This window comes from Mesocricetus auratus, unplaced genomic scaffold (assembly GCF_017639785.1).
Source record: "Mesocricetus auratus isolate SY011 unplaced genomic scaffold, BCM_Maur_2.0 Super-Scaffold_100007, whole genome shotgun sequence".
Lineage (NCBI taxonomy): Eukaryota > Metazoa > Chordata > Mammalia > Rodentia > Cricetidae > Mesocricetus > Mesocricetus auratus.
In genome coordinates this window covers 23,706,161-23,733,751 of record NW_024429191.1, presented here as the reverse complement: position 1 = coordinate 23,733,751, position 27,591 = coordinate 23,706,161, and the positions used below count along the sequence as shown (strand labels likewise).

At 45.8% G+C, this 27,591-nt stretch overlaps 1 protein-coding gene across 1 annotated transcript in view; it reads left to right on the top strand.

Annotated features, from left to right (window-relative positions):
- The first annotated feature begins 316 nt into the window (after positions 1-316).
- Positions 317-27,591, top strand: part of Adra1b (adrenoceptor alpha 1B) — a 58,365-nt gene continuing 31,090 nt past the window's right edge. Inside the window, 1 exon segment of the mRNA NM_001281694.1 lies at positions 317-1,279. Within this exon segment, the coding sequence (NP_001268623.1) occupies positions 331-1,279 (949 nt within the window). The 5' untranslated portion in view covers positions 317-330.

Below are 27,591 nucleotides of genomic sequence, written 5' to 3'. Positions count from 1 at the left end.
GGGCACAGCCGGGCACCCCCGGCCCGGCGCCCGCTCCTCCCCGCGCTCCGCGCCAGCCCGGCCAGGCGCGCCTGACGTGGACCATTAAACTTGGAGCTGCCACCTCGTCCCCTCTCTCCTCCTCCTCCCTCTGACAGGCGAGCGAGCCGCTGGGTGCAGGCAGGCGACGTGCTGCCGGGCTGGGCTGCCCGGGGGAGATGACTTTTCGCCAGGAAGACGCCTCTGGAAAGAAGACCACAGAGGGAGCAAAGTTTCTGGGCAGCTGAGGAGCCTTGGTCGCAGCCCTTCCGAGCCCAATCTCCTCCCTGGCTATGGAGGGCGGACTCTAAAATGAATCCCGATCTGGACACCGGCCACAACACATCAGCACCTGCCCAATGGGGAGAGTTGAAAGATGCCAACTTCACTGGCCCCAACCAGACCTCGAGCAACTCCACACTGCCCCAGCTGGACGTTACCAGGGCCATCTCTGTGGGCCTGGTGCTGGGCGCCTTCATCCTCTTTGCCATTGTGGGCAACATCCTGGTCATCCTGTCAGTGGCCTGCAATCGGCACCTGCGGACGCCCACCAACTACTTCATTGTCAACCTGGCCATTGCTGACCTGCTGTTGAGTTTCACAGTCCTGCCCTTCTCCGCTACCCTAGAAGTGCTTGGCTACTGGGTTCTGGGGCGCATCTTCTGTGACATCTGGGCAGCGGTGGACGTCCTGTGCTGTACGGCCTCCATCCTGAGCCTATGTGCCATCTCCATTGATCGCTACATTGGGGTGCGCTACTCTCTGCAGTACCCCACTCTGGTCACCCGCAGGAAGGCCATCTTGGCACTCCTCAGTGTGTGGGTTTTGTCCACGGTCATCTCCATCGGGCCTCTCCTTGGATGGAAAGAACCAGCGCCCAACGACGACAAGGAATGCGGAGTCACCGAAGAACCCTTCTATGCCCTCTTTTCCTCCCTGGGCTCCTTCTACATCCCACTCGCGGTCATTCTGGTCATGTACTGCCGGGTCTACATCGTGGCCAAGAGGACCACCAAGAACCTGGAGGCTGGAGTCATGAAGGAGATGTCCAACTCCAAGGAGCTGACCCTGAGGATCCACTCCAAGAACTTTCATGAGGACACCCTCAGCAGTACCAAGGCCAAGGGCCACAACCCCAGGAGTTCCATAGCTGTCAAACTTTTTAAGTTCTCCAGGGAAAAGAAAGCAGCCAAAACCTTGGGCATTGTGGTCGGAATGTTCATCTTGTGTTGGCTCCCCTTCTTCATCGCTCTCCCACTTGGTAAGTCGGGGACTGGCAAAGGAGAGAAAGACCTTTTCCTTGGGTTTCCTGGTGGTCTCACCCTAAAGTTTTTGTGTGGGTCTGGTTATTTTTCCTCATCAATGTGTGTTTAGAGATTGGATAACACTGTTGGTTCTGCAAAGGCTTTGCAGATAGGGGGATTGGCTAAGAACCAACTCAGGTGTTGGTGAAAAAAAAAAGCTAAGGTACTAGGCACTTGAAATAGAAGCACGGGAGGAGAATCTGGGATGTGGAATGACTCACTCACTGGCCTCAGTTTAATAATTAAAAAGGACACTGGGCTCCAACATCACACCAGTGTTATTTCGGTAGTAACGACGTGTCTGAGAAGGCAGCGTCACTAACGCAGCATACCAAATAGTTTGTAGTTACTGCAGACGCGGCATTGGAGAAGCAGGGAGGCGGCTCCTACAGAGAGAGGCAGTGTTCATTCAATATTTGCAGGGACCACGTTTCTCAGCCATGCAGTGGCTGCAGCCTCCTCCCCCTCCTCCCTCACTGCTCTGCTCTCCTCTTTCTGCACTGTGCTGTCCTTACCAGATATTACAGCATTTTACAGCCACATAGCTTTCAACGGCCTTTAAGTTTCTGAAGCTTGGGATTTCAAAGAGAAACATTCCCAATTTTCACCCCAAAATGCTCCCAACTCTGGTTATTTATAACATATTCAGACTTTAATTATAGCTGCCCCTCACCTTTGGCTATAAGATGCCAAAACTAAGCAAAATGGGATTCAGTGCCTCCTGCCCCATCTAAAAAAAAAATGTGTCCATCATTTTTGGCTTGGTGGTCCTAGTAAGTAAATTGTTCAGAAGGCTACCTGCTTCCTGCTAGGGCAGAGAACCAAGATCTAGCTGAAATAAACAGAGGAGATGCGGTGAAATGCTATTCACGTGGCTTGGGAGATCCTTGTTCCTTCTCTGGTGCATTGATCTGCTTTAATTTCTTCTCCTACCCCTGATGGGAACTGGAGAAAATGAATGGGAAGAAGAGCTCAGGGCATGGTACTAGAAGAGAGGACAGCTACTGCATACTACAGACCTCCTACACCAATCTTGCCTGCAGGGTCCCAGGCGCCACCAAACCCCTCCAGCAGCTATGACTCCAGAGTCATGCTGCTTCTGAGAGAAAAAGGTGAATGAAAAGGAAGTAAATGGTTACCAAGAGTTTCCTCTTTTTTGTAAGGAAAAAAAAAGATCTATGTAACATACTGTCTCTGTGATCTTTTCTAAGGAAGCCTTGCAGAATAATTCGGTTCAGAAGATTTCTCAATGGTGTTAAATAGAAAGAGCTTGAAATTCTGCCTTAGGAGTGATTATACCCCACTGTAGAGGAGAATGGTTCTCCTTCTCAAGGTCTTGGGACCTTTGTTAGGCTTATTTGGTTAACAATGAGTTAGCTTGCTCTGCATTGGGCCATCACTAAGATCACAGTTCTGTGTAGGAGTAATTTAGTCTCTTAATGGCCATATGACCTTAGAGTAATCACTACTGCTCCTGTGTGAACCTCAGTTTCTTCTTCTACAAAATGGAACTAATTAGTCTTCGCTTCAAGTGTTTTTGTTGATGTAAGGAAAAGACAAGATAGAATCTGAACCTCAGCAAGTATTTAATTCAAGTTAGATGTCAGTTCTAAAACAAGCCCCAGTCACTCTATTGGAGGCAAAGGTGGGTTTCCCCTGTACACTTTTGCCAATCCAGCACCTGCTACTTCCTCCCAGATCTACCCAACATACAGAAGCTATGACCAGGGCATGTTTAAGAAGAAAAACAGTCCAGTAGGACTCAGAAATGATCACCAGTGCAATCCTTTGCTCTGAGCTTCATGGGGGATGGGAGCTTCCAACAAGTTGACATGGAAAGAATAGGCTCAGGTGGTACAGGCTACAGAGTTCTGCTCTGATCTTGGCCATCACTTAGTTTTGTGCCCTGGAACTGTTGCTGTGCCTCTCTGTCTGGAAAACAAGATGATCGAATGAGACCAAGGGAGCGTTTATTGAGTATAATGATCACCCAAGGTACTCCATAACGTAGCCCCCTGGGTTCAACCTACAGATGCTTAGATTTAGTAAATCAAATGGATCTAGAATCTACATGCTTAATAAGACCCCAGGAGATTCTAATGGGGTGGATCACAGTTAGGGTTTTGAGAATCATTGGTTAGAGCATCTCTTAGCCCTCTTTAAAGCCCAGCATCCTTGAGTGCTGCAAGCTTAGACCTTCCCCAGCCACCCAGTGGTGTGAGATGGCATGGCTTCTCTCTGTATCCTATGCTTCAAGTTGCCAAGCCTGCCTTCAGTGTCTTCATTTGCTTTCTACTCATGCCTGTTGAGACCCTGTCCTTCTGGTGTCTGGGGTCCTTAGTGTCCATGCAATAGCAATGAAAGGTCATCCACTTCCCCAGCCTGTGGTGCCCTCAGAGCTTGTTCTCCTTTCCTGTCAGTGAAAACTGACTATCCATGCCATGATCACCTTGGGACCCACCAATGTATTGCCACTGAGTGGGCCCAATGAGCATCCTTCATCCATGGGAATCCAACTGGTGAGGTCATTCATGTAGATGAGCTGTGGGTTTGTAATGGCTGCAGAAAGGTAGTCAAGAACTCAAACAGAAGTACATCACCAATGCTTGCTTTCTTAATAATTTAAGAATATTACAGAAAGATGGAGCTGTAAGTTCTACTTCCTCCAGGTAGAACAACACCCAGCGAGAAGTAGCATGTTAGGCAATAGGAGCATTTTTGGAATCTGAAGAAGGTTCTAAATTCTAAATTTTCCACCAAGGACATTCTCCTCAGAGAAGGCAAAGGCAGATGTGAGAAAGGCTACAAGTGACATGCAGGAAAGTACAGGTAGGAGTAATCTCCAATCCAGCTAGACTTGCAGGTGCCTGGATGGCATGAGATTTCCATAGCTGTGTTTGTTTTCTCCATAGGAGAGAAGGGTTGGGATTCCTTCTAGGAGGAGAGAAAACAGACATAACCCTGCTCTAAGGCCCCATTTGTTTTTCTTCCTCCCTTATTTTTATTTTTGGGAGCAGGGTTGGGCCACCTGTGGAGACATCTCCTGTGGAGCCCCCCCTACCTGCACCAATGCGCTAATCTCTCCCCACCCTTCCCCTGGAGCCTCAGACCATGCAGCATCAGGGACTAAAGCTCACTTATTCAGGATCAGCGAAGCACTTCATCAAACAAGAACCTCTTTCTTTGGCCCCGGAATTGGGCCAGAGAGCGTCAGGGAATCTGGACTAGAACATAGAAGCGTATCAATCCCATGGACCGTGCATGATGTCCAAGAGAACCGCCAGCTGCACGGTATGACAATGAAGACCAACTCCCATCAGAGGGGAGACAGCCGGCTCAAAGTCTAGTAAAGTGGCAGGACTCCTGAGGGAGTGCATATTTCACTTTGGGATGTGAGGATGGGTGGTAGGAAGTGGCAGGCAGCCAACAAGCGGCTGGGTCTAGTGGGCTGTTTAGAAAACACTGGAAACTTGCCTTGCTCCAAATCTTTCTTCCGCCTTTTAAAATGCTGAAAGGCACCAGGAAGCCATTATTGAACTAACTGCTCTCCCCCTCCAAATAAATGAAGGTCAATTTCAAAGAAACAGTTGTGGTCCATATAGTACTGGAACCAAACAGCTATCCCTCCATTGATTTGTCTCTCTTCTCATTCAAATGAGCTCTGTGGAATTTATGAACTAGGAGCACAAGTGAGGATGAAGGTCTCAGACGTAACCCAGGACAGAGTCACCCCCACAAACATGTGTGTGAATCCTCCAAATCAGCTTTTGAGAGTCCCTTGAGGGAAACAACTGCTTTGAGAATTCCGTGAGAAGGAAAATTTTCATAAACAGGAAATCAATCCTTCCTAGAAGAGGGAAATATTACTGAGGAAATACATTTGGCCATTTTTTAAATAGCTAATCAAAGACTTCCTAAAGTGTCTTCTATGTCCTTGGTTTTGTATTTTAGAAGCTGGGTTGTTGAATCAAAACTAAATAGGGTCTCTACCTGCCTACTCAACATGTGGTTATTGAATGCATACCTTGTATAGACATTCTACTGGGCTTCCTATGGCATTATCATATGAACTCTCACAATGATGCCCTGTGGGGTAAATGCTACCTCTTCATGGATGAACATAACAAAGCTCAACACAGTTAGAGTCTTACCCAGGGTCACACGCATGTTAGTGTTAAGGCCAAGGTCTGAGTCTGGCTCTGTCAGAACAGGCCACTACCTGTGCCTCTGCACCTGGCCTTCCTGTCCACTGATAGCAACCTGCTATCATATTAATGTTCTCCAGGAAACTGCAGATCACCCTGTCACCACCATGTCAGAAGATAGGAGGGACACTGTCATTGTAAAATCCTGCTATCTCCAAAGTGGGGGGCACCAAATAATAAAGTTTCAGGGCAGGCCATCCATGTTCAAACTTAAAGCAAGATTTTCTCCAAACCTCCTGCAATGTGGGTGCTAAGCATCCTTAGGAGCAAGGCTCTTGTCAGTCAGTCAAGCTGAAGAAAAAGTGGAGGGAACTTGCCTTTCTCCTAGGAATGTGGGTCACTTCTTTGATCATGTATTCTTTCACTGAGTTAAGATGAATTTACCAAATGGGTACTGTGTCCAGGAATTTTTCTAGAGAAACTATGGTAAGCAAAATAATTAAGTGCTGTAGAACGTACTTCTAGTAAGGTAAACAGGTGTTTGAAAAACCACAAAAGGAAGCACAAATGTATCTGTGATGAGAGACTAAAATGATTTAAAAGGGATAGATACATGATGAGGTTCCAGGGAAATAACATGGAGGGAGAAGGTTGAACAGTTTAGAGCATCTAGTTCAGTAATATTTGTAGAAGAGAGATCCATGCAGCAGGAAGATTTCCTGGAGCAGGAAATGATGGAGAGCTCCCGGAGTTTCGGATGGGAACTAGCATGTACCCGTGTACATGACTGTAGGCATGGGCATAAGCCTGGCCATACTGGGACTTTGGGCCATATTAAGGAATTTAGTTTTGGGTTCTTGTATTTGAGCTTTGGTTTTTTTGTTTATGTGGTGGTGGTGGTTTTGCTTTGGTTATTTTTTTTTCGTTTTTTGATTGTTTGTTTGGTGTTTCTTATACAAGGTCTCAGGTAGCCTATTCTAGCCAAAACCAGCTGTGTAACCAAGGATGACCTTGAACTTCTGGTCCTCCAGCCTTCACATCCCAAGTATTTACACTATACACATGCACCACCATGCCTGTTTATGCGCTGCTTGGGTGGAACTTGGGACTCTGTGAACACATGGCAGGCACCAACTGAACTACATCTCCAGCCCTAGATTTCTGTCTTAATTGTTACTTCACTGGCCACTTTGGAAAAAAAAGCTGAAACACTCCAAAGAGTCTATCTGAATACTATCTCTAAAATGGTGTGGGGCTAGAGTGATGGGTCAGCTGATGTTCCTGAAGAGGAACCACAGTTTGGTTCCCAGCACCCGCCCACATAGAGCAGCTCAGAACCACCTGGAACTCCAGCCAAGTGATGTGGTCTCCAAGGACACCTACACTCATGTGCACATACACACACACACACACACACACACACACACACACACACACACCTTATACACACAAAGATTTTGGAAAAGGTCACTTTGGCCAACATACAGAGCAGATTGGATATGGGACCAGTTAGAGGTTTCAAATGTGCTGAGAGGAAACAGTGACTTAGACCATGTGGGTGACAATGGAAATAGCAAGAAGCAGACAGAGTTGAGGACTTGGTGTGGGATGACACAGGAAGGTTAGTGGGAGAAGTGTGTCCAGAATAACCCCTATGTTGTCAGAGAACCATCTGGGTACCGTTTGCTAAGCTGGGGGAGAGAGGATTGGGGACTGTCTGAGCACAGGCAAGAGGATTTCTTCCAGACTTTTCTTCAGACATCCTTCAAGACTCATAAAGCACCACAGTGGGTGGGACCTACTGGATGTTATTATGATTTGAGCAAAGAGCATCTGGCCTAAGGCCAAAAGCCCCTTCGAGCAAGCCCAGCTATGCTAAGGGGCATCTGACAGGAGGAGTTTTGATAGCCCAGGCCCTTAGGCACCACCAGAAACCTATTATGCCAGAATCTCTCGCAAAACTAAGAACCTTCAGCCCTTACCAAGTTTTCCTGGGTGAATTCTTGTACATCTAGCACAATTTAATTCTCCCTGCATCTAGGCATCTCCAGATGGGATACCCCATGGAAATCCAAGAAAATGTGTCAAGCTTCCATTGCACAGCCAGAAGTACCCTCAGTCCTACCCAGGCCTTAAGTCCAATCCATGAGAAAGGAAGCAAGAGGGATGATGGTGTCTTTGAACTAGATTCCCCACGAATACAGAAACAGAGTTAGCACTGTGGACGCATCCTCACCACACTATGTACTGTGTAGAGCCGCAACCCTTCAGGCAAGTCACATCATCCCTGTCTCTGGAGATGAGGGCACCAAGTTCAGAGAGGCCCAATAATTGCCCAAGGTCACACACCTAGGAAATGGTAGAACCCATTAGACTCCACACTTGGTACTCAGTAAGCATTCACTGTGTTATCCCCATTGTTAGTATACTGCTTCTCCCAAATTTGTCAGAGATCTGATGCCCAAAGTTTCCACTAACTCATGACAAAGATGAAGAAAACATTGTGTTCTTTTAAAAATGAAATGTATTCAATCTAAATGACTGTCCTTTCAATCTAAAGACTACATCCTTTCTATTTTTAAGACAACAAAATAGCATTTTAGATGGAACGATGATAATGAATGATAATAGTTGTATGGTGTGTGTGAGTGAGTGTGTGAGAGAGAGAGAGAGAGAGAGAGAGAGAGAGTGTGTGTGTGTGTTATAATGTCCTACTTGATAACATTTTTTTAAAAACTGGCATCTCTGTCAGTTGCCTCTAAAAATAGTCTGAAATTTGAATCTCCTAAGGTCTTGAAATCACAGACAATGCATAAAGATTAATGGTAAAAAAGAAGGAAGGAAAGAAGGGAGAAAGAAAGGGGGAGGGCTGGAGAAATGAGCCAGCCCCATCCTTCCAGTGAAACCAAGTAGGCTGAGACAGAGGAGCCTGGAGAGAGGGATGGACTGTGTAAAAGTGTAGGTCAGGTACACAGGACAGGAGCCAATGGTGGAGGTGGACAAGTCTGCTGGGGCACAGAGGGCCACACAAGCACTGGTGGGTCATCAAGAGCCCTATCAAGGCTTTACTTGAGTATGTGTGAAGCTGTAAAAACAATGGATGGCTGCCAGCCTCCGTCTGGAAATGGCTTTCTCCCACGTTCACAGGCCTTGTCTGCAGCCGTCTACTCCCTGACCACCTCAGATAACGATATGCTAATGATCCCCATACATTAGACCTCCATACTTGGTGCTAAGGGTGAGGCTACCCCATAGCCCCTGACCTGCCCTCCCCTCGGGTTTGTGACATGACCACTGGTATGATCCCAACTGCACAGTTAGGGGTGTGAACTCAGGGGAGATGGGGGAGCTTTGCCTCAAAGCAGCTGATGAAGAGCTGAGTATGGGTTCAAATACAAGTCATCACGTGGGTTTGTCATTAAAGAACGATTGGGTGGAAGTGTCTGGAAAAAAAACTAGGGAAACCTCTATTCTTAGAAGGAGGCAAGGAAGGGCAGATGGGCACTGATCACAACCTCAAAAGGATATAAAGAACATAAAAATAATTGGGTCATCCCACTGGCAAGATGAACCAAAACCTCTCTTTTATTGTTGACACTTTTGGAAGACTTTTCAACATCATGGTTTATTGCTGCTAATGACAAGCACATTTGATCACATTTCTATCAAATCAGGGGAAAGAAAATTTTCCCCGGTGCTGTTTCTGGCTTCTTTACATTTGGGACTGGATTCGCCTCCTCCACCAACCTCCAAATGATGCCAGCACCACAGGACACTTCTCCATCGCGGGTCATCCTATGTCCTTCCCTTGATGTCACAGGCCAGGCAAGCCTACATTGTGGAAGAGAGTATTTCTAGACACTGTGTTCCACAGAGACTGACTAATGATGACCTAGCTACGCATAAAGAAAAGGCTATGAACTGCATACACAGAGTTGAGGAACTGTAATGGAACAGAATGTAGCTTAACTCCACTCACTTCCCCAGATTCTAACGGCCCCTGTAACAACACCTGCAAGGGGAAAGGGAGATCAGGGAAAGAGATCACTCAGCAGAACAGAAGCACAGGAGTAGAGAGGGGTCCCTGTTGATCTCGGCTAACAGGCCTTATTTTGGAAAACTGTGCAATGGCCTCTGAGCTTTCTTCCTGGGTTTCAGACAATTCATGAAGAAAGGAGCCTGTCAGCTTGGCAGATGGGTCAGTGGATAAAGCACTTGCTACAAATACATGAGGACCAGAGTTTGCATTCATATACCCCACAGTAAGCTGGACTTGGTTGCATTCATCTGCAGTCCAAGAAAGCAGATGAACAAGGATGCAGCTGGCCGTCTGTGGGTTTCATGGGAGGCAGAGGTTTGTCCAACCCTTAGTAGGAAAGTTTCAAATCAAGTATCCCTCATTTAATTTACTTGTTCCAGCTCTACAAGTGAATGGCTGAGACAGGGCTGGGACTCACGGAGGGCTGACTGTCCCTAAATCCTTAATGACCAAGAGAGTGAAGGATCTATCCCAGAAGCCGACGAAGACAGTGAAAACCTGCCGAGTGTAGAAGAGGCAGAGAGAAGGGTGGGCTGGAAGGAGAAAGAAATCTGACGATGTATTTAGAAACTTGTAGGGCTGGGGATCCTCAGCCCATATGTCAGCCTCACCTAGCCTCTGGCAAGGCACAGAATGAGTCAGGCCAGGTACCATAGAATCCAAGCTCCCTGACAGCTTGTCCTAAGGTGGTCAGCATTCCAGCCACACCCAACAAAATATCTGAGCTCTCCTTCATGCACACTGGGCTAGAAAAGTTACACCAGGGAGCAGGTCAAGCCAGCATGTTCAGAAACATCATGTCCTAGCACAAGCAGATCATTCTTCACAGAGCCTCCACTGAACTTTTGAATGGAGTGTCTGCCCACAGAGCCTTGCTCCTCTAAGCTTTCCCTATGGCCTGGTGGCATGAACTGGGAGGCTTAGCTTAACAATTCACTGCAGTGCTAACATGTGTGTTGGAGGCCAAGCCTCTGAAGGAGGTCCAAATGAGGTCAAGGGCAGGTGGAGCTCACTGTCACCTGCAAGCAAGGGTCTACCTCATGGTTCTCAGGATCAGCATAGAGCCAGCAGATGCAGGAAAACATCTGGGTGAGGAGGGAGATCCACTGATGAACAACAAACGCTTAACATCTCTTCATATATTCAGACCAGACCATGTGGTACCCTGGCATGACTAGAAAACAGAAGTCCTTTCTCCAAAAATCCATTTGCACCCAGCTCTTCGGAATTTACCGGAACACATGTATTCATGGGGGTTTGTTATACTTCCATGACTAGGTTAGTGATCTAATAAAGCCCCTCCTCAACGTAAACGCATAGAAGAGGCAAGAAGTCAAAGCTTAGCAATTATACTAAAATGCAGTTATTATGTTGAAAAGCAAATTGATTGCAGAGTGAAAAAGGTGCTTCTTAGCATATTAAATAAACAAGGTCTGGCAGCCAGTCAAATAAGCAAGCACTGTAATTCTGAAGTGGTGACAAGAGGAAACAGTTCATGGGCTCTGCAACAAATGGAACAGGGTCATGTAGACCAGATTTCTCTTGGCGACAACCCCTGCAGAGTCCTCTGCGGCCCCTGACCTGCGATCCCACCAAGCATAGGCAAACTTGCAGCCAAAAGGTTTGGTTTCTTTTGTTTGTTTTGTTGAAATATTTGTTCTTCCCACCCAAATTCACAGGGCTAAGTACCTCTCTCTCCTTGGGATGTCACAAGAATTGACTTCTGAGTGAGTGTGAGGTTTCTAGACTCTGGTTTACAAAAACAAAAACAAAATAAGTATACATCCTAAACTACTGTCTTAGGACCACAAGATGTTTAGTCTATATCATTGTACTTTCTCCTTTGCATGACAAGTTCTAGCAATTGGTTTGATAAACTATTTTTAATTTTGATTAAGTCAGTAAAAAGGAAAATGGGGAAAAAAATCTGCTTCTTCCAGGGCCAGAGTTCGCATGCACCCAGTACACTGTCTTCGCAGCAGTACCGTCACTGGTAAATTACTGCTGGTATTTAGTTCCTGATAGGTTCAGTTCTAGCAAGCAATGGATCTACGTATAGGCAAATGTAATGTGATGTTACAAACAAGTTGGTTAAATATAAGTCTACTAGTCTGTCAGGATGTAGGAATGTCCATGATATCTGCACAAGAAAGGCAAGCCTTTGAATAATATGCAATCTCATTTTGTCTTCACTTTTATTACATTTTATTTCTTTTGTGTTTGGGGGGGATGCATATGCCAGAGAGCAGAGGCTGGAAGACAACTACAGAAGTCATAGTTCTTTCCCTCCACCACGTGGGCCACAGGGATGGAACTCAAGTTGTCAGGCTCCACTGAGCCACCTGTACCTACTGAGTCATCTTGTCAACCAGCAATCCCACTTTCAAAAGCCCTGAAGTGGTGTGCAGAGAAGGCTCAGTGCACAAAGCGCTTACTGAAGCAGTGTGGGAGTCTGAGTTTGGACCCTGGGACCATGTAAAGCCAGGCTCAGTACCTCCTGCCTGTAATCCAGTGTTTGTGCAGCAAGGTGGGAAGTGGAGGCAGGAGAGTCATGGTCCAGCTAGCCTGGTGTACACAGTGTTAGCAAGAGGCTCTGTCTGGAACACGGTAGAGGGAGAAGGCCATACCTGAGGTCGTTTTCAGACCTACACACGCACGCACGCATGCTCTCGTGAAAAACATTAGAGCTTTTAGCTTGCTCATTTTCAGGGACCACATTAATGAGTAGAAGCAAATTATTAACTTTTTCTGTCCTCCTCTGAGTTCACATCCTGCAAAAAACAAACACTCCATTTGCAATTAAAGATATCAAATTAAGAAGATTAACAGAATGGAAATTGGGTTTTAATAGAGTTATTGTTTGGACTGCTATGCTGTGAGTTCAGAAGAAGAAAAGGTACCTATTCTTGGTCATTTAATCTATGTGCATGTGTGTTCACATTTCACCTTGATTGAGACCGGGTAGATCTTGTTGTTCACTACAGTGTACTCGGGCTATCCGGCCCTCCAGTTTTGAGGACTCTTCTCTCTCCATCTCCTGTCTTGCTGTAGGATCACTGTGATAATAGCTGCCTTGGCCAGCTTTGTATGAGTTATGGGGATTTGAATTCAGATCCTCACACTTGGACAGCAAACATTAGCTCATAATTTTTACTGGAATTTTACCCACATCCTGCTCTCTGCTACTCGGCCACGGGAACACTTACAAATTCTCCTGGTTCTCCATGATGCTGCCACAGCTCTGACCACTCTTCCATTCAAAAACACAGCAGGCTGTTTGATTTTTTTTCCTTTTGTGTTCTTTTCAAAATCAGTATTCTTCCTACTATTTTCAACAGCAAGCAGCCATTCATTCATACATAATATCATAACAGAAAAAGACAGGAAAGGTAGACTCTTTCATAAAATGTCTCTGCCTTTGGTGATTAATAAACAATGGGAATTTATTGCTCACAGTTCCAGGAACCTGAGCAGTCTAAGGTCAGGATGGTGACAGATTCACACCCAGCTCTCACAGACAGAACATTCCATGAGGAAAGGTACCAGTGAGCTCTCCCAAGACTCATCCATGAGGACACTAATACCAGCCATAAAGGCTCTGTCCCTATGACTTTCTCTTCCCAGATGCCCCTCCCCCAATGACATGACAAGGATTTTTAACATGAAAATACAAAGATGCAAATCCAGACTACATCATGGTCTATATAATACCATGCTTAGCACTTTTCTATAAACTTTTCAGAACAGAGAGACATAAATTGGATCACCCCGGCTTTTTTCAAACAGACTTCTTGCTATACCAATAAATTCTCAATTTTCTCTCTCTCTCTCTTTTTTTTTTTTTTTTTTTTGCTTTTCCCATCATTTCAGTGTGCTATTGAATTCTATAATAAAAGATATCGCAATGTGCCTGGCCACCCCCATTATGTAAGCAACCCATTTAAATAAATAGGCAATGCACGCATGAGGCCACCCACCCACAATGTACAAGTTTACACTAAAAGCATATCCTTCTCAGACCCTGGTCCTGGATATCCCTTTCCTCCTTGGAGGCAACTACTGTCACCAGTTCCTAGTATAACTTTTCAGAAATAGTCTGTGTATATGTATATGTATGTGTATATGTAGGTGGATGTATATATGTAGGTGTATTCATATATTCCTTTCCTTGAAGATAGCATATTATAAACAGTATGTCATGCTTGCTTTCTGCATTATGCAATGTATGAGGAAGACCTTTCCACCCCACTATAAATCAAACAGCCTCACCCACTTTAAGAGCTGCATAGTATTCCCTTTTCTCCAAACAGAACTCTGTGGAAGAGCATTTAGATGCCTATAAATTTTTTGTTTTTACAAAATCATATTCTTGCTTCTCACACATGCTGCACTACTTTCTACCTTAGTAAAATTTTATAAGATCAACTCCTTGAAGTGGAAATGGAAATATTCAGGGATGTGGGGGAGACAAGATGGCTTTGTAGCCCAGGCTGACCTTGAACTTGATAAGAAGCTGAACTTCTGATCCTCCCACCTCTACCTCCTGAGTACTGGGATTGCAAATGTGTGCCAGGTCTATGCGGTGCTGGGGAGGGAGCCTGGGGCTTTGTGCATGAAGAGCAAGCATTATACCAACTTAGCTGCATCCTGAGCCCAAGGCTGCCTTTTAACAGAGAGCTCCTTGCTACTCAGGACCCAGGAAATTTCGCATGTCAAAGTAACAAGTCGGCTTCCTCCCTGAGGCTCCCAGACAAGCTTGAGTGCCTCCCATCCTCCCGTCTAAGCTGGGTCAGCATCCCAGAGTTCAAGCAGAGCTTAGTGCTGCCCTCTTGGAATGCAGCAGCCATCTGCCAGAGGAAGCAGAAGACTGGAATGTGTGCATGTCACCCAAAAACTGGAAATAAAAAACAGCCTCCTATGGTGTAAACCAGATTCAGTCTTTCACTTGTCAACCAAGCCCATCACCGTCCACATCAGTGGCCCCAAGCTCCAGGAGCAAGGTCCCAATTTAAAAACAGGAAGAAATAAAAGAAAATGCTGATACCAGGCCGGTGCTATGCCTCAGTTGGTAGTGTTTGACCAGTATACACAAAACCCTGTGTTCCATCCCCCAGCACCTAAAGAATGAACCAAGAATGGTGGTGAACATCAATAATACCAGCACCAGTGAGGCGGAGGCAGGGGAATCAGGTGTTTAAGATTACCCTCAGCTATACAGGGAGCTTGAAGTCAGCCTGGTCTGGATACCTTGTCACAGAATAAGAAAATGTTGTAGCCTTAGCCCCCAGCACTAAGGGACCATATTAGTAAGAAAAGACTCCTCAGGCATCCAAACCCAACTCACCCCACTGTGGGGGCCTGAGTGGCTGGGATGCAGTAGACAGTCTATATTAAGACAAGAGAATGACATGGTCTCCACATTTTAGTTTCAGTATTCAAGCTGTCTCCAGAACAACTCAGCCTCACATGCAGGACACTCAAACACTACTCTGCACCTTGTAAGGGAGGCTTTTCAATAAGTGGATGGGCTCTGGCTGGGCAACGGTGTCATTCAATCTTGACCTTGAACTTCTTATCCAGAAAGAGAGGCAGGGTTATTTTCAGACTGTACTAAATCTAGGGTTGTTGGCATCAGTCGCTAGAGAGACAGGGAAGAGGTAAACTTTGACACACTTACACAAGACCAGGATTTCAAGGGTATTGTGCAGAGGCAAGACCTCAAGCCAAAGGAGTCTCAGAACCAGACTGGGAAGCCCTTCCTGTCATTTGTCACCAGTGCTGCCCTGACACTCCTTATTTTGGTGATGTCCTCAGAGACATCCTGGCGTGGTCTTCAGGGTTCCTACCTGCCTAGAGTACTAAAGTCAAACAAATTCAAGTCTTTAGTTCTAGCTCTACCCATCTCACTGAGCCTGATTAATCCATCTATTAAAGGGGTCTGAATTGCCCCCTTTGTAGAAGTGTAGTGAAGGATTGGTAAGAAATATACAGGAAGGATTCAGCCAGAACACAAACACCAGCAAGTAGTACAGAGGCATCAGCTATTAACACACGAAAACTCTCGGCTTCGGTCTAAGAACAATGATAACAGCCTTATCCATATTGTCATGATCAATTTCTTTGTCATGAATTCTAAGAAAAGAATACATCTTTGAATAACAACAACACCAACAAAAAGGTGGCGTTTCAAGCCTGTGATCCCAGCACTTGAGGTCCAAATGGTAAAGGTTTGAAATCTGATCCCTGGGACCTACATCCTGGGAAGAGAGGACCTACTACTAAGGCAACTTGCCCTCTGATCTCCATATGTACACTTGGGTGCACACACACACACACATACACACACACCACAATTAACTAATTAATTAAGTTTTTTTTAAAAAAAAAAACAAAACCCATAATGCCATAAATTAGTCTAATCCACCAGAGATCCTTCACGCTTATCAACTCACTAGTTGATCAGCCAGGTGATCTGTCTCAGCCCTTGCTGTTTCTCCCGCATACCTAAGGTTTAGTCTATTTGATAAATCAAAGTATAAGCCTCCCCTAAACACATCAAGTTGCCGACTAATAGATTAACTGGAAGCTTTTCCTCAATGCCTGTCTGCTTCTTACCCTCTGTGAAAAAGAATTGTGCCATCACTTTCAGCCTAAGAATTGGTTCATTGAATCCACAAATACCCTCCAACCCTGAGAGCCCAGGGTCTGGCATGGTAATATATAAATAAATAAGGCATGTTAATTAAGTCAACTCCTTGGCTCCTGCTCCCAAGGTCTGACTTCCAACAGTTCAGGGAGCCTGAGCAGTGAGGTAGAAAATGGGGACTAGGGAAGAGAAGCTCCTCTAGTTCACCCAGGCTTGAGAGAACATAGAATTTTCTGCCTGTGACTGTCCTGGAATTGTCAGCTCTGAGCCATCAACAGTATCACCAGTAATATGCTCCGGTGCTGGTTACCAAGGCCCACCCCAGAACAACTGAGTCAGAACAGCAGGTACAGCTAAGGATATCTGCCCCCCCCCTGCACTCTGGGCTATGCTGATGCAGGCTCAAGTTCAAGAAAAAACATGGAATGAGGTTAGACCAGGCCCCCTGGATCAGCTCCTGCTCACACTAGTCCAACATAGTTCAGAAGCTGAGAGATCATGTTCTTGGTGTTACAGTTGACACTGATCCTTTCACTGCCACAGCAAGAATATTAAGTTCTTCAAGAGGTGAGCAAACCATTGTTTACCACTAAATCAGTGCTCCCAGACCCATCCCTAGAGAAAATGACTTGGAACGGGCCTGATACTAGATTCTACCTTCTTAAGAGTAACAGCCCCATGCCCAGTAGTATTGCAAAAGATGAAAACTTAATGTCCTAGTTAGGGTTATTACTTGCTATGATGAAACCATGACCAAAACCAAGTTGGGGAGGAAAGGATTAATTTGGTTTACACTTCCGCATCATAGTCCATCATTGAAGGAAATCAGGACCAGAAAGGAACCTAGAAGCGAGAACTGATACAGAGGCCATGGAGGGTGCTGCTTACTGGCTTGCTCCTCATGGCTTGTTCAGCATGCTTTCTTATAGAACCCAGGACAACAACCCAGGAGTGGCACCATCCACAAAGGTCTGGGTCCTCCCACATCAATCACTAACTAAGAAAATTCTCTACAGGCTTGCCTACAGTCCAGTCTTGTGGAGGCATCTTCTCAGTTGAGACTCACCCCTTCCTGAGGATTCTAGCATGTATCCAGTTGACATAAAACTAGCCAGCCCATTGAGCCAGTGAGATGTCCCATTGTGTAATGGCACCTACCATCAATTTTGAGGACCTGAGTTCAATCCTAATAACCCACATGGTAGAAGGAGACAACTGATTCTTGCAAGTTGCTCTCTGACCTCTACAGATATGTTATGGCATACACATGTTGTTGCACACTCATGTATATGCACACACACATGCACACACAAGGGGTTGGTGGGAAAACACAAATCAACAAATCAGCACTTCCAGGGGACAAACTGTGAGCCTTGTCATCATTTAGTGTTCATTCATCACTTGTCCTGAGATTTGCCTGGGATCCCATTTCCCAATAATAATAATGCATTCATATCAAACTTGTTATGAGAGTTAATCAAGATACCAAATACAAACATCTCTAACCCATTCCCTGGAGCACAGTAGAGACTAATGAGCTGTTGGTTTTCTTCTCTCTCCTCCACTATCAAAACTACCCCATCCAGAATTGATTCTCTGGAAGTCTTGTTTATTGACCAATTAGCTAATGTGATCCTTGCGGAGGTGTGAATTTGTGATAATGGTTTTCTGAGTTAGCCTCCAAAATACAATTGCCTCCCAACCTGGGACCTTATAGCTTTACCACTAAGGTATGATTTAGGATGGAAACAAAGGGGGAGGGGACCAATGCTGAGAGTCTTTCTCCACTTCTTATCACTAACCATCATGCCACCAGAGTCAGAGCGAGAGAATCCCAAGGAATTAGCAACCAGACAAGAAAGGAAAGGTGCCTTTAAAGCTGTAAGTGGCTATTTAAAAAAGAAAAAGAAAAAAGGACCTCAAGCATCTGAATCTCAGGGTAGGTGTGAACAACACCAGATAGAAATCAAAGACTGACAGGTCGGGTTGTTTGCCAACATTTAATACAATTGCTTGGGATCTGTGGAGTTGAATGTAATAAGGCTTCATTAAAAAGTAGTTATAACAACTAATAAGACCCTAATTAAATTAGCTTTCACTGGGCAAGCTGCTTGTGTAGTTCTAATTAGGTTATTTGCTGCCATTGGCTGTGCCTGAAGATAAAAGACAACTGTATTGTGTCTTCAGTGATGCTTAGAAAGCTGGGCCTCAGGCTGTGCAAGACACAGTGAAGCCAACATTGGCTGGGAATGTGACACAGTATGTAGAGATCTTGCCTAGCATGTGTGTAGTCCTGTGTTTTATCCCTAATACTACATAAACCCGACATGGCAGCGCATGCCTATAAATCCCAGCCCTCAGGAAGCAAAGGCAGAAAGATCAGAAGTTCATGGCCATTCTCAGCTACATGGGGAGTTGGAGCCAGCCTGAGCTACATGAAGCCCTCTTCCAAAATGAATGAATAAATGAAGACACACCCAAAAAAAAAAAAAAACAAAAACAGAGCTATGTTTTGGGACAACCAAGCCTCATGTAACCTTAACTCTCCCAAAATCATGATGCTTGACCAGAGTCAACCTTAATAGGCCCCCATTACTCTGAGAGCCAATTGTAATGAATGAAGAAGTAGTTAAAGGAAAATGCCAGGGCTTCATTAATAGATGAGGAAACCAAGCTCATTTGAGATGAGAATCTCCTTTTGTTCTGTCTTCTGGAACTAGGACAGAGCTCGGGACTGCCATGCTGATTTCCAGTTGGGAAACAAGAAAAGCTAGATTCTCAAAGGCCCTGGTTGATTGTTTGGTTGGTTGGTTGATTGGTTGGTTTTAAATAAGTACAGGTGTGTGTGTGTCTGTGTGTGTGTGTGTGTGTGTGTGTGTGTGTGTGTGTGTGTGTGATATAGGTCAGCACAAGATAAATTACTTAGTTGCTTAAAAGCTGTCTACTCACTGCTACCACAGCACCTTTCCCAGGACATAACTCTGGTCAGGCTGGTGCCCCGCAGGTGACTGCTGAAGTCCTGCACATGCAGGAATAGCTCTCCATACGTGGAGTCTAACCTACCATATCACTTACTTTTCTTACTGCTGTGATTAACAGGGAGGGAGGGAGAGAGAGAGAGACAGAGACAGAGACAGAGACAGAGAGACAGAGAGAGAGAGGTGACTTAAGGTGTACTTGACTTGACTTGCAGTTTGAGGATGCATCCATTGTGGTAAGGAAGGCATGTGGCAACAGAAGATTAAGATGCCCGTAGCTAGAAAACAGCAATGAACACTGGTGCTCTGCCTGCTTTTTCTCATTCATTCTAGGACTCCAGGCCACTGTACCACCTGCATGTAGAGTGCTAATCTAACCTAGAAAATCTCTCACACATCTGCCCAGAGGTTTACCCTCTGAGTGGTCCTAGAGCCCGTGAAACTGACTGGCAAAATTAACAGTCACACCTACCTCATCTCTCCAGACCTGGCGCTTTGTCCCTCACCAGTGTGCAACCTTGGGCGCATCACTTAATCTCTCTCAGCTTCTGCTTGCTGCCTATCAGAGGGGTGGCACTTTACTCTCCATACCACATCAATAAAATTAAAGTAACCTATGTGTGGCCCACACTTATGCTCTTCCATCCAAAGGAGCAATGACCACCTCGGATCAACTTACCGTAAGCCGTACACTCGGGGCCCATACACCCTTCCCACTCTGTACCATATATTCTACTTTTGTTTACTCTTGATCTTTGAAGGACAAGGTCTCAGGTATCCCGGGCTTACTTCAAACAGGCTATGTAGCCAAGGTTGGCCTGGAACTAATGATCCTCCTGCCTCCAGCTCCTGCAGGCTGGGATTACAAGCATGCAGCTCCACACCCAGCTCTGCACTGTGACTCAATGAGGCTTCTCCTTTGCAAATCTGCCACAGAGCCCTGAGGAGAAGCCATTGCCTCCCTTGTGCTTTTGTGTTTCCTCTGTCCACTGCCACCCGTACTTGTCACTCAGAGCTCAGATGAGCTCAGATGTCCATCTGCCTCTGGAGACAGGGTCTCACCTCACAGAGGCCTGGCCCACAATAAAAGGACTCAAAGCATGAAAACAAAATGAAATCAAATGAAGGGGTTAGATGGGCTCCAACATCTGTCCAGCATTGGGGCCAGCTGCAGTATGGACAGAGAGTATTTTGACAGATTCCTTATTGGATCAAATTTCAGTCCGTCTCCTAGGCCTTCTCCCAGACTGACCTTGGCACGTCCCTGTATGGTCCAGTTTTCACGACTATTGGTTAATCAGTGTAAAAGCAAACTCCACCCCACCCTCAGTATCTGCCTTAGCAGGCATCCATCCTCCACCAGCCCGCAAGGACATCATTACTCTGTCCCATCCTTAACAAGAATCCTCTATAGGTTAGCTAGTGCAGCACTGACTCCATCCACCTGACGTTTCCTCCTGAGGATTTTCTTCCAATGCCCCCCCACTTCACCTTGACCATATTTTCCTGCTTGCCCATGCTGTATCTGGAGTTATGCCATCTCTCCCCACTGCAAAATCTCACTGCTGCCATTCCTACTCCTATCAAGATAACCCTGGATGAAAATGGTCCTGGATGCAGTCTTCTTTACCATGCTTTAACAATGTCATTGGATTTTTTTCTTTAATTATGGAATAATATATACATGAGTACATAAGGCAGTTATTTAAAGCTGGTGAACTAGGGGTGGCAGGATGGCTCAGCCAGTAAAGGCCATGCAAGCTGTGTGACTTGAGTTTGATCCCTGGAACTAATCTAAACGCTGGAAGGAGAAAACTGACTCCACAGAGTTGTCCTCTGACTTGCACATGTACTCTGTAACATGCACATACCCACACACACCATTCACATGCATACAACAACAACAAAATAATAATAATAATAATAAATGCCTTAAGGAGAATAAACAGGTAAGCTCCCAGGAGCTACATTGCCAACTTTGCCAACCATGTCTCTTTGGATCTGGGAGTCCACTGAATCTCACTGCAGTGTGGCTCTGGTTAGAGGCCTGGCAGCCTTTGGATTTCTTTCATGCGACAAAAACTTCTTTCTAGTTGCAAAGTTCATGTGGGAAAGCTGATTGCTGCCTGCTGGGTCTTCATGATGACCTCTTTGGTGGCTGCAAGTTTTACAGACAGAAGCGGTTGGCAGTGTGTTATCTAAAACATGAGCTACTGCCCTGGATTTAAGCATACGGAGTTAAGGAGTACTGTCTTCACTTTTAATTGATTTATTACATGTTTAACTCGCATCTCAAATCTTTCTTATTTGCGTAAAAGTACAAATTGGATCACATCTGGGGAAGGAATATAATAAAGAAATTTCAAAGAACAAACTACCTAAGCAACACCAGTCACTCCCGTTTGTTAGCTGAAGACTTCCCTCAAAAACAAGAGCCCAAGATGACCTTGAACTCACTTTGTAGCCAAGGTTGGCCTGGAAGTGGCAATCCTTCTTCCTCTGCCTCCCAACTGCTGGGACCCCAGGTGTGAACCGCTGTGCCGGTTTCAAACTGCACTCTGGAGTTGAGAGCGTACCACAGGGATACTGTTCAGTTAGGCATTGCCAGAGGAGCTCACACCCAAACAGCTCCAAATCCCTAACTCCAGGCACTCAAGGTGTTGAGTTAGGCTTGGATTTCCTGCCTGTGATGTCCAATGTCACCTTCCCCTAACCAGATTGCCTTGTAGTACCTGCCTCCATTTTTGTTTGTTTGTTTCCAGAATCCTAAACTCCGAGAGGATTGAGGATCTATGTGCGACCTACTTAGGAAAGGTTTTCTCTTTTTCATGGCTGGGGAGAGGAAGCAGTCTGCTTGTCATTTGGTTTGTCATCAGTTCCCCCCAATCTTTTCTTCTATCATAAATAGAAAAGAGACTATATTTAAGGGAACACAGTGGACCACTTTCTCATGTACCTAAAATCCCGCTGTGATTTTCCTCCAGCATGGGTAGCTGAAAGACTACCACAACTGACCTTCATTCATGTTCCCTCTCTAGCTTCCCCTCCCCTCTTTCCTCCACTCCTCTTCTCCATGGTTCTTATTCCTACTTTCATCTCCCAGCTTCTCTCCTCCTTTCAAGCCAATAGCGCTCTCTCTGTCTCTCTCTGTGTCTCTCTCTGTCTCTGTCTCTCTCTGTCTCTGTCTCTGTCTGTCTGTCTGTCTCTCTCTCTCTCTCTCTGCTAACCTTTATCACGATAACATGGGCTACTTGCTCCTGGAGCATCCTAAGTAACTGACATCCTACCTAATATATGAGACACGGTGTGAGTTACTTCTCTCATTACTGTGATAAACATCTGACAAGAAGCAGCAGCTGGAGGGAGGGCTTATTTTGGCTTACAGTTTGGGGGATACATTCTATCATCGAGAGGAAGACACGGTGACAGGTGGTTCCATGGTGGCAGGAGTGTGCTGCTGGGACTCCCTATATCTGTGTGTGTGTGTGTGCGCGCGTGCGTGCGTGCGTGCGTGCGCGCGCGCGTGTGTGTGTGTGTGTGTGTGTGTGTGTGTGTGTGTGTGTGTGTGTGTGTGTACTTTCAGCAGTCAGCTCTCTCCCTCCACCATACGTGTTCCAGGATTGAACTCGGGTCTTCAGGCTTAGTGGCAAGCTCCCTTACCACTGAGGCAACTCTAAGGCCCTTGAGTCAAGTGTTTACCCAAGACTTGCTGGTTTGCTTCAGTAACTCTCAATGTGCACTTTTACCTTTGCAAACTCGTATCTGCACAGGAGACCGGTCCTGTCCACTTCTGACTCTCAAGCAAGTTTTGTTTTGTTTTGTTGTTAATACAACATTTCTATTTTTTTCCTTCGACTCTGAAACATCTTTTTTTATTATTTTTTGGCAATTTTTTATTTAAATTAGAAACAAGCTTGCTTGACATGTCAATCTCAGCTTCCTCTCCCTCTCCCTCTCCTCCTCCCCCACCTCCCACCAACCCCCAACCCTACCCCATCCCCCCCTCCACTCCTCAGGGAGAGTGAGGCCTTCCATGAGGGATCTTCAAAGTCTGTTATATCATCCCAGACAGGGCTTAGGCCCTCCCCCATGTGTCCAAGCTGAAAGAGCATGTGGAAGGGGCTCCCAAAGTCCATTTGTACACCAGGGATAAATACTGATCTACTATCTGAGGCCCCACAGATTACCAAGGCCTCCTCACTGACACCCACATTCAGGGGGTCTGGATCAGTCCCATGCTGGCCCTCAGTCACCAGTCTGGGATCCATGAGCTCCCCCCTTGTTCAGGTCAGCTGCTTTTGTGTGTTTCACCAGTCGGGTCTTGACTCCTTTGCTCATCACTCCTCCCTCTCTGCAACTGGGTTCCAGGAGTTCAGTTCAGTGTTTAGCTTTGGGTGTCTGCCCCTGCTTCCATCAATCACTGGATAGGCTCTAAAAGACAAACATGGTATGTACTGTCTCATATATGGATTTTAGGCATTGAGCAGGGGATTGCCAGCCTACAATCCCATTACCAGAGAGTCTAGGAAACAGGGAGGACCCTAATAGAGAAATACATGTTACCCAGGAGAAGATGAATAGGGCAGGATCTCCTGAGGGGATTGAGAGCATGGGAGAGGGGAGGAGAGAAGGAGTTGAGAGAAAGAGAGGGGAAGAAGAAGAGGGGAGAGGAGGACATGGAGGAGCAGGAAGGTTGAGTCAGGGAAAGAATAGAGGAGAGCAGGATGAGAGATACCATAATAGATGGAGCCATTATAGGTTTGAGAAGAGATCTGGCAATAGTGAGATTTTCAAAGATCTACAAGGTGGCACAACTGGCAAACTAAGCAATAGTGGAGAGGCAATCTTAAATGCCCTCCCCCCGATAATGAGATTGATGACTACCTAATACAATGTTTCTATAGATACCAATATACCTAAAATTCCCCCGGAACAAACAGCCCCATTTGTTACTGCTTTGCCTCTAAACTTCCTTATGGCTGCCATCTCTTAGACAGGGGGTCGTGCCTCATTGCATCTCCTGGACAAAGGGTTGTGTTGTGCTTCCGTTGTCACATGCATGACACAGTGCAACACCCTGGGCTACTTATCCTTCTACATCCAGATACCCTATGATCCCAAGTAGCAGAAGACCTCTATTCATCGGCTACTACACATCACACAGTACCACACTGTGCCTAACACCTAGCCAAGGAAGCATCAGAATAATGCTGTGAAATCCAGTCTCTCAACAGGCCATGTTACTATTTTGTCAAAATGCCCTTAATAACAGATGATTTGAAGCTTGTGATAGCTGAATTAAAGGGTGCCTGGTGGATGTAAGTCTACCAAAGGCTCACAGTTAGCACCACAGGCACATGGTTCCTCTCTGTTCTGAGGAGCTCATCCACATTATCACCTTTAATCTTCATAAGACTCCTGGAGGCACAGGAGAGGCTTGTCATCAGCCTCATTTTCCAGATATGGAAGCCGAAGTTCAGAAAGTGAGAGGCGTGTGGGGATCTCACAGTCAGGTCTTCCAGGGACCATCTATGTATCAGATGTTAAGAGATGCTGCAGATACGGAAATGAACAAAAGAAACACCCGACCCCACCACCAGCACTTCCTGCAGCTGCCCACTTTGATTTAGTAAAGTCTCAGACAGACAAATACCAGGTGCTTATGAGCTTTAGTGAGCTAGAGGAGACAAGGTGTTGAAAATCAAAGGAAGACAATTCGGGGGGAGCACTCCATGTCCTTAGACTGGAATTCAAGTGACTTGGAGCTGTCCTGAAGGGATCTCAGGGATCATGCAAAGGTCCTAAGCTGAATTTGTATTTCAGGTGGCTGTAATATAAAATGGCAGCAGAATGGAAAGAAGGAGAGGTGACAGATGGTGCCAGATAGAAAGGTGGAACGGACTTCTTGTAATGCCTAACGTCCTGATAAAGAGGTTTGAGCTTTCTCTAAGGGAAGGAGAAACGTTGCTGGGGGGCTCGGAGAAGGGAAAATAATGTGATCTAGCTTCTGTTAATAAAAACCTCATTTGAGTAAGCTTGGATATTGCCCATGATCCCAGCATTTGGAATGTGGAGGCAGAAGGCTCCAGATCCACCCACATTAACCCACTTCCTCTAATATGCCTCCATTTCCTAAGAATTCCACAGTCCTCCAAAACAATAACGCTAGATGGGAAACAAGTGTTCAAATACGTGTGCCTATGAGGGACATTTTACATTCAAACCACAATAAACCTGTCACAAAAAAATTAAAATGTAGGAACTAGGGATGTAGCTCAATTGGTAGGGGAGTGTTTGTCTAGCACATACAAAGCCTTGAGTTTGATCCCCAACACTACAAAAACCAGATGTGTTGGTGCACATCTGTGATTCTAGCACTCAAGAGATAGAAGCAGGAAGATGAGAAACTGAAGATCATCTTTGACTGCGTAGTGAGTTTGAGACCAGCCTGAGCTATGAAAGCGAAGGGAGGGAGGGAGGGGAAAAGGAGGGAGGACCACTAACCCTGTTTTCCCATTGGGTAAAGTAGAGTGGGAGTATAGAGGCTCCAAAGCAGATGCAGAGAGGCTGTAGAGGTGGTCCAAGCAAAAGACACGGCAGCATGAGACGACTTCTGCACTTCAACAGGAAAATCTACATTACTCAGGAAAAAGTATGGTCCAGGATTTTTGAGGGGTCCCAACCTCTGTTTTTCCTTAGGTTAACTTTCTGTTGACATGGGAACACCTGCAGAAAAGTGCACTGATCATGGCATGCGACCCTATCACTTTACCAAGTGGGCCCACCCCTGTAAGTAACACCCAAAGTGAGACAGAAAGGGGTGTCAATGCCCCCACAGTGTCCCCATCAGTCCAACCTAAGCCTTACAGTGTATCTACAGATAGTTTGCTAGGACCTTCTGTAAATCAGTTCACTCCGTCTTGCTTAGCCCATTCCCCCATTTCTACAGTGAAAACTGAATCTCCTCTTCCTCCAGGGAATCTCCTATACAACTATCCAAAATCATTTTAATTTCACATTCCATGGTGTGTGTGTGTGTGTGTGTGTGTGTGTGTGTGTGTGTGTAACAATAAGACTGTCATATTAAAATTAAGTGTAATGCTGAGCATGGTAGTTTCAAACTTTGCATGAGTTCCTACCTCAGGATTCTGCTTGGCCCTCTCTTAAGATTCAGAACTCACCTAGGTGGGGTATCACATACCTGAATCCCATCCCTAAGGAAACTGAGGAAGGAGGTTGATGAGTTCAAGCCTAGTCGGGGCTATCTAGGAAGTTGAAGGCTAAGGTTCACCCACCTCATGAGTCCAAATTCTGGAGATCCATTAGGGGTCCTTGTCTGGAAGTTAACCAATAATCAGGAACTCCAGCAGCATGGGCAGTGAGCCTGAGACCCATGAGCCTGTACTGCACAATGAAGACAGTAGTTCAGAACTCTCTTCAGAGGGCAACATGTGGGTGGGGACTAATATTTACGGAACCCTTATTACATCTTCAGAAGTGAGCTAACTATTTCTCTGTGTTATGTTATCTCATTGTCACAGCCCTTTGTGGCCAATCCATTCATTGGACCACTATGAAAACCAAGGTTTGGCAAGGTAAACTCACGGCCAGGAATTGTCCAGGCTCACAACCAAATTTGTGGGTCCCCCAAATCACTCAACCAAAGCCACCTCTCGTGTGTTTCTTCCTCTGGTCTGCACTAAACAGCCTGGAAATGCGGGTCTCAATACTCAGCAGCTGCAATAAGCTCCATGTCCTCTAGTGGTTTCCATTGTCAGCCCCTTTTTCATACATTGGCTTTCCAATTAACGGCAGAGCCATTCATAAATGCAGTGGGGAACCCTGGCTGTGACTTTGCTTCCTTTCAGAGAGCAACAGCCCTTTAAGGCTGATGAAGTTTAATGTTTGCCATAAGTAAATCCAGGAAAGAAATGAATGAACACTATTTAAATCGCCCAAACCTGGAGTCAGACCACGTGAGAGGCACAGCAGGAGCTACCGCAATGGCACCATAGTATCTGTCACTGAGAAGGGAGCCTGACAATCTAGATTGGCCACAGTAGCATCTCAGGGAGAGGGAGTCTTGATGGTTTTTGGTTACCTGGAAGGTGGCACAAACTGTTGCTGAGTTCTTTGGCTTTGTGTCATGAAAGAAACCGATTTGATCAATGACACTGCTGCTGTCTAATTAGCAAGCATGGCCATCCTCCTGCATCAGTTCTGCAGAGATTAAATTTGGAGTCCTGACTGCAAACCAGTGTTCGCCAATGAATGTGACAGTCCCTGACATCCTCAACCCATACCAAGTTCCCTAGAGTCAATCACAGTGGTTCTGTAGCCCAGAGCTGGCTGGGTGTCTAGAATGCACAGGCTGACAACCTGGATGCTTTAGTGAAAGCCCTGAAGGTGAAGGGGTCCCCCTTCCCATAAGTGCCACCTACCAGCAGAACTAAACATTTTT